The sequence below is a fragment of the Pterocles gutturalis genome, unplaced genomic scaffold (assembly GCF_000699245.1).
Source record: "Pterocles gutturalis isolate BGI_N339 unplaced genomic scaffold, ASM69924v1 scaffold44118, whole genome shotgun sequence".
NCBI lineage: Eukaryota > Metazoa > Chordata > Aves > Pterocliformes > Pteroclidae > Pterocles > Pterocles gutturalis.
In genome coordinates, this window is record NW_010122047.1 from 3,510 (window position 1) to 17,521 (window position 14,012).

At 37.8% G+C, this 14,012-nt stretch overlaps 1 protein-coding gene across 1 annotated transcript in view; it reads right to left on the reverse strand.

Moving 5' to 3' along the window:
- Positions 1 to 264: 264 nt before the first annotated feature.
- Positions 265 to 14,012, reverse strand: part of LOC104464646 (PH-interacting protein-like) — a gene marked incomplete at its 3' end in the record, with an annotated part of 16,512 nt that continues 2,764 nt past the window's right edge. Inside the window, exons 2-4 of the mRNA XM_010077414.1 lie at positions 10,004 to 10,154; positions 9,795 to 9,893; positions 265 to 425 (exon numbers count right to left, since the gene is read on the reverse strand). Coding sequence (XP_010075716.1) covers positions 265 to 425; positions 9,795 to 9,893; positions 10,004 to 10,154 — 411 coding nt within the window. The remainder of the gene's footprint in view (positions 426 to 9,794; positions 9,894 to 10,003; positions 10,155 to 14,012) is intronic.

Genomic DNA, 14,012 nt, shown 5'->3' on the forward strand with positions numbered 1-14,012 from the left:
TAACTTCCACTGAAAATAACCTGAGTGTTCTGACTGAACTACACAACTCAGCAATCACCATCACATCTAGCCTTAAAACATGTATGCCCAAACTATTTTACCATGCAAACCAACACGGTTATTAAAGAGCATATTTGAGAGCAACAGCAGTAAAGCATTAACCTGATCTTGATAGACAACAGCAGCACATTTAGTTTTTGGAAACAATTAGGTGACATGCTATCTGTACTTAAAATAACCAAAAATAAAGATTTTTGTACTTACAGTAAATATCCTTCTGCCAGTCCGATCAAAAGTTACACAGTATACAGAAGATAAGTGTCCTAAAATTCGTTTGTGCATCTTCATGTGTTGATAAACTGCAGTTGGAACGAGGCGTTCAAGTCTGTATTTTCCATTTAGTTTTCTTGAAAACAGGGTATCCACTACCAAATGTGGAAAGAAAAAAGAGAAGGCATTTATATTAGGTTCATAAACTAAAATACTTCTCCAGAAGTGAAAGTTTATTTCAACACTGGACCCCTTGCGGTATGAACAGCTTAGTACAGTAACTGTCATTTTGCCATAGTTGGGGAAAAATACAGAGAGAAGTAGGCTACAATACAAACATGCAAAAAGGTAACAAATTTCAAAGCAGAAAGCAGAAAGGTGCGATACAGCTTTCAACTTTAAGTGCCCAAACACATGCTTCTCCCATTTACACCTAGTCTGAGAAATTCAGGACCAAGGCAGCTTCCATGGAGGAGTAAGCCACCTGAAGTTTAACCACCATAAGAGCATTCACGTAGCTTCTCCAAGGCAACCTGGTTTTCTACACAACTAAATACTTATCCATCACTTGCAAGACAATCAACTTTTTTTTTTTAAGGAATATTGCTACCCACTACAGCTAAACAAACACACATAAAAATTTACATAAAAATTTACCAAAACCTTACAGAAAATTCAAATTTTGACTAACAGATTTTTTTTTTCAAGTTTGAAAGCTAAGAAGGTCAAGGAGCAGGAATCTACTTTGTTTTAAGAAAATAGAAATCCTCTATCAAGGACTTTAGTAAAGAAAATAAAGCTCAGCGTTACTAAACTGCTACCCATGCAACGAAGAGTATAACACTTATTTGCATGAATACATAGACATTAGTCAAACAGTTCCTTGTATCATCGTTAGACTGAAGAAGGGCAATGAGGATATATTTTGTACTCCATAGAATTGTGATACAGCAGGCAACATATTCAGATCTTCAACTTCCGCATACCTGAAAAGCATAAATGCCCAACAATGTCCACAGCACTACACGCACACAGAAACAAGGTCTGCCAGAGCCAAGAGAAGTAGCTGACACTTCCATTACTACTCTGGTTAGGCACTCTTTACGTGGGACCAAGGCTCATGCCTGTAGCAGTGAACTGAGCAGGACTGGGGCAGGGGTCTGGCCACTGAATCACATTCACTCCCTACCATCAACTGGGAAACTGGTACAAGCCTCTCACATCGCTGGGTTTTGGCCCAGACCAACTAGACACTGGTTCATGACTCAGCACAGCTCAAACTACAGTAAATACGCAAACTGGATTGTAGCTACTCTATACAGTGCAAAAGCACTTAGTGGTATGGACAACTGCCAAGCCCATTGGCCTCAGGCCATAAGAACAGCCCTGACACAGTTCACTGCCTACATAGCCCAAGGATTCAAGGAAGTTTTCCTAGTTCAAGATGCTTTGTAAAGGAGCAGCATCATTAGCTGCGGAGGGAGGCACTTGTAGTTGATGCACAACTACTGTATTCAGGCTCTACTATATCCTCTGCACTCTCCCCTTATACAAGAAGCTTTATGACAAAGCTTTTTCCTGCCAACAGTCTAGAACAGCAGGAAACCAAGATTAGTTTGGTCACAACATAAATATAGTTCATTTCTGATAAATCATCCTACAGTTATTAAAAAAAAAAAAACCACAACAAAAACACACACCACACCTCCCCCCCCAAAAAAAACCCCTCAAACACACACACACACACAAAGTAAGGCAGGTCTTTGTCACAACAATGAAGTGATCACACACTATAATCTCGAGCTAGTCAGAAGGTTTGCTCTTCATGTAAGACAGAGAAGGTTGTTGGAAATCAGCTTCTAGCAATGCCTTCAAATGAAACCACAGCTCACAAAAGTGAAAAAGCTTCACCAAAACTTTCATTTGCAAAGATGTTCTGTCAATAAATTGAAACTGTAAGCAGACTGTTTAGGGTAGAACAGCCAATAACTTCATATAAGCATGCAATTTCTAATATACATCTGAATTTATGAAAACCTTTTCAAAGTACTTGAGATGAATTTCAAGGTTTTATTTTTTGGGTTTTTTTGTTTGTTTGTTTGTTTTTTCATCACTGAAGAAGATCATGTTTAACAGAACCTAAGCCAGTATTTCTGATTGTATTCTCACTGATGTGAAGTGGTAATGGGCAACTTGCTACTCATCCACATATCCCTGGGAAACTCAACAGGTGAAATGTTCAGTAACAATCCATTTATTGGAGGAAATAGGAGGCAACGCTGTGATACTGGAAACTAGAAAATCGGGACCTGTCTCACTCTTTGGCTTTCATCAAAACTTAAACCATATAAAAATCCCAAAACTGCTTAAAAATAAAATTAAGTGAATTAAAGAGTGATTTGACATGGAAAAAGTATTATGAACTTACATTCTATGGGAAGAAAATCTTCTACCAAGATCATGCAATTGTGGGTGGGGGGAAGAATCAATCTCCTGTAGGTCTGAAGACTGTCCATAAACACACAGTTTATAAAAGACTTCTCAAACTGTCTTTTTTGGTGTTGCTTTGAACAAAATCCTCACATCCACCCTTATTCTTCAATACGGCCTTCCATTCAAATACATTTATATCTACTCTCACTAACTTTGCCAAGAGATCCAGCTTGATTTCTCTAACTGACCTATTCCCACTTTTTTATTCCAAACACTGACAACTCCGATGTGTCACCTGCACACTTTGCTAGCACAATAGCATTTATTTTTTTCCTCCAGAATACAGGCAAAAATTGAAAATAGCCACATCTCAAAAACAAACTCCTGCAGCCGAACAATAAAATTGATTTTTCTGGTGCAAGTCAAGGTGAGAAAGATTACCAACTATTAATAATAATAATGCCTTTGTACTAATTAAAGGTCTTTGGTTTTATAACAATTGTTATCCATATCTAGTATCAATGACTGTCAGGCCTTATGTGGTCTCTAGCCTATTTTAGTGCCATTTTAACTGAATTTGGAAAAGAGCTATTTTAGAAGCCTCTGTGACAGCAAGTCTAATATCTCTCGTTTTAGCCATACTAGCCGTTTTCTCTCTTTGCTTAAATTTTGCCTGGCCTCACACAAATGAGTCAGTATGAGCAAAGGTGTTAATCACAGGAAGAGTGATAATGTGCAAGCAGTTAAACAGCTGCAGGGGAGCCACAAACCTTACATAATAAGGGAGGGAAGGAGGATGAGACTTTATCCCAGGAAGGGACAGAGCGCACTGGTTGGGCCTTACAGCGAGTCAACCAACACGAGAAGAAGGGTAGGAAGGAGGAAAAAAGGAAACAACAGAAATGAGATTGTCCACTCTGAACAATCCGCCACATATTTACAAATGGAATTGTGGTTGCAACATCAGAATTCTTCATATTTAATAACGAAGCTAACTGATCCGTAGGAACTAACGCCTGAGAAAGCCGTGGTTTCTGTTGACATTTTGAACATGAATTTTGTCATTTAAGTTGCTATTAACTGTTTACCAATTGGTTCCAAACAAAATTAATTGACTTCTAGTTTTTAGGTAACTGGGCTTGTCTTCACACAACATGGCCAGCCTCAAAGACTGAAACAGTCAACAGAACGGCTGATGTAGGAACAGACCGCAAGAGATCACCTAGTCCAAACCCTCTGCTCGAGCAGGGTCAGCTACAGTAGGCTCAAGCCAAGACTGTGTCCAATCAGGTTTTGAATATCTCCAGGGACGGAGACTTTGCAACCTCTCTGAGCAACACGTGCCAGAGCTTTGATCACCCCCCAAAGGTGTTTTCTCATGTTTAATCTGAAGTTCCTCTATTTCAGCTGGTGTCCATGGCCTCTGTTCTGTCAGAAGGCATCAACGAGAAGAGTCTGGCTCCATCTTCACCACACATTCCTATTCAGAAATTTATACTCACTGATAACACCTCCCCGTGCGTTCTCAAGGCTAAACAATGCCAGCCCTCTTGGCTTCTCCTTGTATCACAGACACCTCAACCCCATCACCATTTTCCTGGTCCTTTGCTAGGCTAGCTCCAGTCTATCTCTGTCTGTCTTGTTTCAAGGAACCCAGATCTGGACCCAGCACTGCAGATGTGATCTCCCTGAGCTGAGCAGAGAGGAAGAACACCCTCAACCCAAGAGCAATGCAGTCTTTTGTGCAAGGACACATTGTAGACTCAATGTCTGACACGTTTAACACCGGGACAGCCAGATCATTTTCTACAAAGCGGCCTTCTAGCCGGTCAGCCCCCAGCATCCACTTGTGCAGGAGGTTACACAGGTGGTTTGTTCAAACAGTCTCTAACATGATCCTCTTCCACCAAGGGAAAGTCTTCCTTACTCTAGACCTTCCCCCTGCTCTCCAGAGCCTGAAATTTTTGAAGGCTGCTATCACCAGTGAAGACCCAGGCCAACAGGGCATTCAACACCTCACCTCTTCCAGGTCTTTTGTCACCAGGTCCCCTGCACCATTCAGCAGTAGGCCCTACTGTTCCTTCTGTTGCTGATAGACCTGTAAAAGCCCTTTTTGTATTCCTTCATGTCCCTCACCAGGTTTAAAGCTAGAAGAACTTTGTTACTGCAGAATCACAGAATGGTTGGAAGTGACCTCTGAAAATTATCTAGTCTAATCCTCCTTTGAAAGCAGGGTCAAATACAACAAGTTGTTTGAAACCTTTTACTACAGTTATAAAAAAAAAAAAAAAAAAAAAAAGGAGAAAAGAAAAGTGAAAAGCAAGTGGAGCAGGGTGAGAAATATGGGATTCTTTCCCCAAGGGCTCTAATTTCAAGCTCTAAAGGTAAGAGCTTAAATTCCTTTTTTATAAGGGCCTCTCAGGAACCTAAACTGTGAATGGAGAGTTGGGCTCTTAAAACAAATGAGTAAAAAGGAACTTTGCTTTTTTAAAATCTCACTTCTACTGTTACAATTCATTGCTGAAAACAGCCTTAATATGAAAACCACACATCCCAGAAAGTCAAGATCACCTTATTTGTTTGGTTTTCCTCAGAACAATTTAGACATCAAACTTAAATATAAAGCTGATGAAGGTAAAGTGGCAGGAGCTTTCAGTGGAACTTACGAAAGAGGATAGATTTTCTCCCCCTTGAAAGTATTCAACAGGCACCAGCGGAATGCCTTCAAAGTTTTAGAATGTCTCCAATGCACTCCCCACCCAAAACAGAACAAGCAGCTCTGAAAAAAACCAGCAATCTGTACAAGAAATGTGTGGGTCCGAAATATATGGTAATATTAGCTATGCTGGTATTTTTTCCCATTGGCTTTCTTATTTTAGTTTTATCGAAGTGACTGATTCTATCACCTTATTTGCATGGTCTTATCCTGGAATGTGAAATCTACCTTAAAGATGGGGGATATTAATCTGCCTTAATCACTAGTCAGTCATAAACCCAACTTAATTTTTTACCAAGTGTAAGTTACATTTTAAAAAAAGCACATGCAGAAATCATTATGGCTTATCTTTCATTTTCTTCGTTTCTGGAGTTCTATTTAACTAATTAAACTATTCTGAAGAATATAATCTACCTATGTTCCTCTTCCATTCACACAAAAAATTAAACCAGACTGAGAAGGAACCTGGAAGGACACCTGAAGAATATACTTCACTTACAACTCTTACCCATATTGAATCAAGTTACACAACTTGGGAGGCTAGACATTCCTCTGACGAGTACCAAGGCACTCCCAGATGTTAACAATAAACAAGAGACTGCTAGACCACTCCTTTCACCCTCCAAGCTGGTGTAATTAAATGTATCAAGCACCCAGTTTTGGGTTGTTGCGTTTTTTCCCCCCTTCTGTAACGATGCCCAAGACCAAAAAAAAAGCAGTTTGAATTGCCCTCTACCTTCCTACAATTTTTATGTTCAACTTCTAACCTCTATTCAGTACTTCAAGTCTCCTGGCTTACAGATGACTGTCAATCAAGTAAAGTGGTTAAGCTTCAAGTCAGAATCTGTCTCTGGGCATTTCACAAAGGTAAAAGTACACTAACTCCTCACTGGAGCATTTCTGAAAAAATAAAAATTCTATATACATCTAAAACTTTACATATAATATTAATTTGCTCAATTGAAGTGACTGTTTCAAAAGGCAGAACGTAAAAACAGAAGAAAACCATACAACCTCAAGCATCTCCAAACTGCTCCCTAAGTTCACTGCAATCCCCCTTACTTTCACTGGGTATCTCTTCAGTTGGTACTTTACGCAAAGTATAAGCACCATAAGATGTCTATAGCTCATTTCTTCTTGCGTAACAAGTCATTTACTTCAGCATAATTCACTTTAGACTGGAATAAACACGCGTAACATTACTTCTATACTATCCTTTAACACAAAATGGTCTTTTCCTTTAGGTTTTTTACTATAATTAACAGAATAATACAGTCACACAAAGCACCCTTGGGTCAGCTTTTAGGCCTATAGTATTTACTATATTTCTAAAAACACACACCTACTCCGCTTTCAGAACCTCACACTCTCTTTACAGGCAAAACAGCAGCATCATTTAATAAAGAAACTGTGAGAAAAGTGCAAAATGCCTCAGAACTTTCCTTGAAGTGGATTATTCAGCAAGACCATGAAATACTACCTCCGAAAGGCAGATACATTCACTGGTCAGGAAAAACATTCTTTGTTGTCTGGGGCAAACAGCCAGTGTCATTCAGGTCTTCACACCTGAGTGACCAGCTTCCCCCAAGAGCTTTGAGCTCAAAGCTCTCAAAGTGTTACACTTTGGCTCTGTGGCTTTTCTGTAGTTCCTGAAAATTACTGAAAAACAGTTCTTTTTCTGTTTCTGCATCCAAGAAGACAGGACCTTTAAGAAAACAAATTAGCATATGACATAGCTCCTTTTGTTCTTAACTAAGCACTTCAGCAATTTTTAATAAGATATGCTGCACAAGTGATAGCAACTGGACAAAGATTATTCTGTACTCAAGATCTGTTTCTCTTTATTACATTCTACAGATACTCTGTAGTTTTCTGGAGAAGCACATATTTGCACAGATATATTTTAACTGCATATAAACCAGCTACCTACAAGGCAACTGGAACAACATACGCAAAAATTTAATTCTAAAGAATATCCCATCAGCATCATAATTGCATTGATTTGTCAGACTAGGAACAAATGAATATTTCTGTATGTTCACTGAAGTGTAAATTAAAGTTTTCCCGCACAAGATAGAAAGACCAGTATCTTTTCTGTTCCTCAACCATTAGCTGGTTCTCTACCTGAAATACATACAGCCTGAAGAATAATAGGTGACAATTTTTTTTTGTTGGGCAAATACATAAAATACAGCCTTCCCAGGGGAAAATGGAGACATTATTAACAAAAGAGAACAAAATCTTCTAGTTCAATTTATAAAAGAAGTGTCATTGCAGTTCATGATATCATTGAGAGGATCAGAGTAGAACAGGATAAATCAAAACCAAATACTTTAACACACGGCTCTGAACCAGACATCCAAAAAAATCCAAATACACTTCACAGTTGAAAACATTCAGTTACCAGCACTTATCTCAATGTTTGGAAAAGGAAATTATTGGTCATGAAAAAGTGGTACGTTGAAATAACTGTAATTTTGCAAATATTCAGCGCTCTGCAAAAGGTTCAATAAAAATAACATTTATTTAGAAAGCCTTACTTGTTCTTCCCTAAAAAGAACCTGAAAGTTATTTTTCTTAACATTTAACTCCACTACCACAGCAACGCTACAACCTTCTTTGAACTCCAGCTGACATGGATTTCATACACTGGTCTTTTTCCCTTTAAAAATTCTATACCATGGAGCAAGCTACAGTACGATGCAAAACAGTCTTCTTCCATCTGATTTCTCCAACATATTTTAAAATGCATTCCCAAGTAAAGGAAAAGGTAAGGCAACCACTAAAGAAACCTGAGTTATTAGAAAGCTCAGTCCTCCAGTCACGTTGCAGAAATAGCTCCTAATCTAGCCCAAGATTTTCCAAGTTTACAATCTTCAAGCCAATGCACAGTGGGGAATTAGTCTATTCAGCAACAAGCAATTTCTCGCCCACACCTAGAGCACGACACAGAAACAACTCTCTACACGAATACCAAAATAGCAGCTCTAAACAAAACAACACTGAACGGATGCAGGTGCTACCTGAGGGTTTAAGTGAATCACCTCTGACCAATGCACATACTAGCTGAGGAGGTTCTGAAAACTTAGCTCTGAACAACCAGGAAAACCACGCTTTCTTCCTATATTTCAAGCATCTACAGAAATATCACAGGAAAGCATGAAACTTGTGCTTTAAAATGGAAGAGCTACTAGCACACCAAATACTCTGCCATCTGACCAAGCCAAAATTGGCTGTGCGGAACTGAAGAGCTTCTTAGCTGCAGCATGCTTCTGCTTCAGCTGTTAAGACAGAGTTCTCTGGGTAAAGTGTAATGGTATGCATTTTGAGATTTGATTTACAGTTTCTTCAACATTACAAATAATATAAATAGCCCAAATTAAGCTCTCTCAACTCTCTATTTTTTATATCTCTCTCACCCAATTCATGGAAATCTTATGGGCTACCAACAGCCTCCAAAAGGAGTTTACAGATGGAAAATTTATCTGCAACTACCATTTTGGGATAAACCACTACTGTTCTGTTATAATCCACACGGTAATTTGGTGTTATCGTTCCCCCTTCTGTGAACATCAGCAGAGAAAGATTAAAAGACACAAGTGATTCTGTACATTTTCCTATCCATGACAAAAGATAAAGGATGCTCCTTAAAGAATCTCCTAAAACACCACACAGCTTGATCCTACTAGCAACTAAAAAACATGTATCTTCTTGTTAAAAGGTTGAAAGCTAAGAACATGTTTTAAAGACCATATGAGAGCGTAAAAATAGTAACAAGAAATAAGGGAAAGAAGAATACCTCTTTCAGCTTCTCAGTTTTTCAACAGTACAGACAGCACATGCATGCTTCATGATATAGCACAGCAAAGTATAAAGCACAGCTACAAAATTACTGAACGGACCAGAGAGCACACTGGGGTGTGACACTCAAAGCTTTCCAAAGAAAATCATTACCAGTCTGCACGACTTAATTCTCTCCAACAATGGGTGCAGGCAATGCTGTCCTGGTTTTAAGTTGTTAATAAGTACTAATTATTTATGTACTGAGAGCCTTATTACACCTTTAAGAAAAACAGTTTTATTTGTGTATTCTCACTGTTGAAATATATTTTATTCCATTTCATACTCCAAACACAAAATTAGCTTCAGAGCAGAACTAGTATATGGATTTACATTAGCCATTTTTCCCCCAGCATACACACTGGTAAATGTGACAACACAACACCTCAATAAAATTAATAATAAAGGTAAGGCATGTCACAAACAAGGACAAATATAAACAGAACTACTACTTAGTTCTCATCATCACAATAATCAATCACTCACCCTGGCAGTTAGGTATCACAATGGCAATGCCAGAATAAAACTGACTTACCTATACTAGGTGGACTGCCATAATTCACCGGGGACTCTGGAGGCCTCCCACAGTGTAGCGCAGCAAGAGCAGATCCCTTCCATACAACATGTTTGCAACCTGTTTTAAAAGAATTACACAAAAAATGTAGGAAAGCATCTTCTCATGCAAAAGCATAGAAAAGGCATGAAATATCAAGAATTCTCAAAATTCTCATAAAATTTTCATACTTTTGTTTGTACGAAGCAAAGACTGTCTGCCAGCTCCTAATAACGTCTGCACTCCAGGGACACTTTGGGGAATTTCTTGCTCTAGAAGCGGACCAAGTCGATGGCATATTTGAAGCAAGTGATCAGGTGCCAAGTGTCTGTAATATTTTACCTATTATATGAAAGAGCAAACAAAACATTTCATAAAGAACATAATATTTTTGAAGAATTACTGGTTTAATAATTTTTTCTTCCAGATTGTGACACTAATTCATGAGAAAATTATAGTATATTAAGGATAAAAACAAATAATGACCTTTAAGTACAATAATTCATTCCAGCTGCTTCCAATTAATTCTATTCAGCACACACCACTTTGTAGAGAAAACTGTTGTTATTCACTACCTTCAGACTTTAAGGCGTAGTTGGTCATAGACTAATAAGCTCCTTTATAAGGACAGTGAAAACTGTAACGTATACATTCAATATTATATTTAAGCAGTGGTCTGATCAATTGCAGTTACCGTACAATAAGGATTAGACAAAGATTGTAAGGACAGCAAAATTTACAGAATTCTTGGAAGATTCACATATGCCAAATAAATGACACAACTTTGTAGCAGACAATGAAAAAACATTCTGCCTCAACTCACCTAAGTTACAAGACCTTGTCAAAGCTCCACAACTGGATCTTTTTTCCCTATATCTAAAGCTCTTAAACAAAAATGTTGGCTTAAGTAATTCAATTTTCAAACTGGTATATGGGATACTCTTATTAGGCTACCAACATGACCCGTTTTTATACCCGCTTAGTTTTCAACTGCACAGTACCAGAACAGGCTCCTATTATCAGCAACAGATCTTCTCACCACTTAATTAGAACAATGTTGAACCAGTATTAATGACTGCCCAGACAAAACCAGTTCATTCTTTTGAACAACTATAAATTTCAGATCAGAATATTATCTCATATAACAATGAAAAAAAGCTTCGAAATGTATATGTGACAACAGTAAAATCCTAATAACATAAAACTCTCGGTTAAGAAATGGCATTTTTAAAATGCATAAGCTATTGTCAGCTTAGAGTATAAAAAAGAAAATTTTAAATAATAAAATTAAAAGAATTCAGTTTTCTTCAGTTCTTGTACAGGATTCAGCGTGCAGTAGTTTTATCCTTCATATAGCCAGAAATAAGTCTTCACAGTTTTATTTTGCAGAAGGGAAAAAAAAAGTACTGCAGTAAAAGCTTGTGATGTTTTGCTATTCTGCAACTAGAGAAGGCCCTGGCTGACATTTTAGGCAGGATGATGCTTCTGTGTTACACCCAATGAACAGGAATATACCTCATTCTTCATCAAATGACACACCATAATAATTTCACATATTCTAACAGTTTGTTAACATAAAGAGTGCTGATGGTTGAAGCTGGGGCTCTGGAAAAGCCCTTCTTACCCCAGTAATTCCCACCACCAACAGCACAACCTTCTAGTGAAGGAGGAAAAGTTTTCTCTTTTGCTTCTGCTGTGGTTTAACGCCAGCCGGCAGCTCAGCCCCACACAGCCACTCGCTCACTCCCCCTCAGTGGGACCGTGGAGAAAATCAGAAGGATAAAGGAGTGAAAACTTGTGGGTTGAAATAAAGACAGTTTAACAGGTAAAGCAAAAGCAAAGCAAAATAAGGAATTCATTCACTATTTCCCATCAGTGGGAAAAAGTTTAGCTGTTTCCAGGAAAGAGGGGCTTTCCTTCTGTGAGTTAGATTACATTTCTAAAAGCTTTGCAAGTGGTCTGAATCTGACTGCGTAGAAGTTAAATGACTTACAAATTTCACACAAGCTCAAAACAGAACAAGGCTTTTCTCTAAAAATATATCAGAAATTATATATTTTTTATAAAGTTACAGGTCATTGTACAGATCAGTTCATTCTAAATTACTAAATTTCATGTAATCAGACAGGTTTTAAACAGTGGCAAAAAATAATCCACTAAATTCAGAACTTGCTATCCCGATTCATTTTTCTTATCAGTAACATGCAAAAAAACCTTGTTTTTTTTCTACTTACAGAAGGAATCACAGTCAGAGTGCATGCTTGAGAGCCCTAACATATCAGAATACCATAGTGACAAAGCCATGTACAGTTTCTGCCATCACCAGCCCTGATCCATTCCTTTGGTTCTCCCTAGCTCCTATCAAAAGCACAAAAACTTAACAAACACTGTCCTTCATATCATTCTATCTGAAATCAGACTTCACATCTGCAGAATCTAAGCTTGTCTCTCAAAGACTAATAATGAGTGATTTTTTTTGGTTTAACTACAAATTTTAGAACTACATATACAATACAGTTGTCATTTTATTCTGCTCAAGACCCTTTAGTTTGACACACCCTCACAAAAATCTAAGTAAACGAAGCAAATCAGCTTTGACACATTCCAAAACTACAGCTAGCTGACCGAGTCATACTTCTCATGATTTGTCATAAGCCATGTGTTCACTTTATTTTAGCATAAACTAGGTAGGCTCAATTCCTTGCTCAGTTTTTAAAGCAAATGTTTTGAAAAGGGAGATCTATTTGTATGAATCTTGATCATACCTGTTGAAGATCTTCTCTTAATACATACCTTACACCCACGCTATAGTCTCTCCTCATTCAAGTCCATTTGTGTGAAACCAGCTATTTATGCCAAATTACACTGCAGTTTGGTGATGCTTCTGCACAGTATTTGTCTGTATAATCAGTTTGCTACTAAGCAGCATTCACAACCAGCTCATTAACAAATTGATTCGACAACAGTAAGTGAGCTGTATGCTTAAAAAAAGTGACCCTGGCCATCTAACCCCTTGTCAGTTCCAGAAAGTTTATAAAACTATTTCATGAACCATACCCAGTCAATATTCGGCTCTCATTTTCCTATACGCGACTAAAGCACATGCAAGAAACTTTTAAAAATTTAAAAAAAAAAAAAAAGTAAGCTTCATTTCACTGTAAGACTGCTAGGGAAAAAGCCTCTTATCTCATTATAGGCTTTATCTGGACTGACTGCTTTCCCTTCTTCTCCTTTTATAAAGAATGAAATGGTGGAACTTAAATAATTTATTAAAAACAGGCTATTAAATAAGTTTTCTCCAGATGAAGTACTTTCTTCTCCATCAGAATAAAATAATAAACTTCTTTTAACAATATTAATAGAGTATTTCCATTGAAAGGGACCTACAACAATCATCTAGGCCAACTGCCTGACCACTTCGGGGCTGACCGAAACCTAAAGCATGTTGTTAAGGGCATTGTCCAAATGCCTCTTAAACACTGCCAAGATCAGGGCATCAACCACCTCTCCAGAAAGCCTGTTCCAGTGCCAGTTTGTATGTGTGGCTATCAGCATTCCAGTAGAAGTGACAAATAAAGTGTGTAACAGAAATTCACCTTAGTCCCGATTCCTCCCTTTGGAAAAAGGAAAAAAAAAATGCATAAAAGAGAACCACAATGTGGTAGCAACAACTCAAGAAAGGACAAGATAAGGAAGTTTATTTAATACATTAAACAACATAGAATGGCTTGAAAGCTAAAATTATTTGGATTGCTCTATGGTGCAGCCCAACAGGAGACAATTCTTGCACTAAAGAACTGCAGAAAGCAGCTAGAACCCACATAAGATAGACCTACCACCCTGAGTCCTCCTCTTAAATAATAACAAAAAACTCCACCCCATCAAGAGTACTTTCACGTCAGATTTGCATGATAAAAAAAGAATTTTTTTTTTTAAAGGACACTTTACAAGCTTTGTCAGAAACAGAAAAGCTCAATAGAATCATGCAAATTTGTCTTGATAGCAACCTCTGATTTCAAGAGGAGAAAGTAAAAGCAAACTGAAAAAAAAACCAGATGTACAAGTATTTAAAATTCATACAGTTCTAAATAATAAGTAAAAACTGGACTCTACAAACAGGAATTTAAAAATTTTATGCCAGAACTGTGATGTCAAACAGTACATAAACAGCAGATTCCCCCCCCCCCCCGCCGCCCCCCC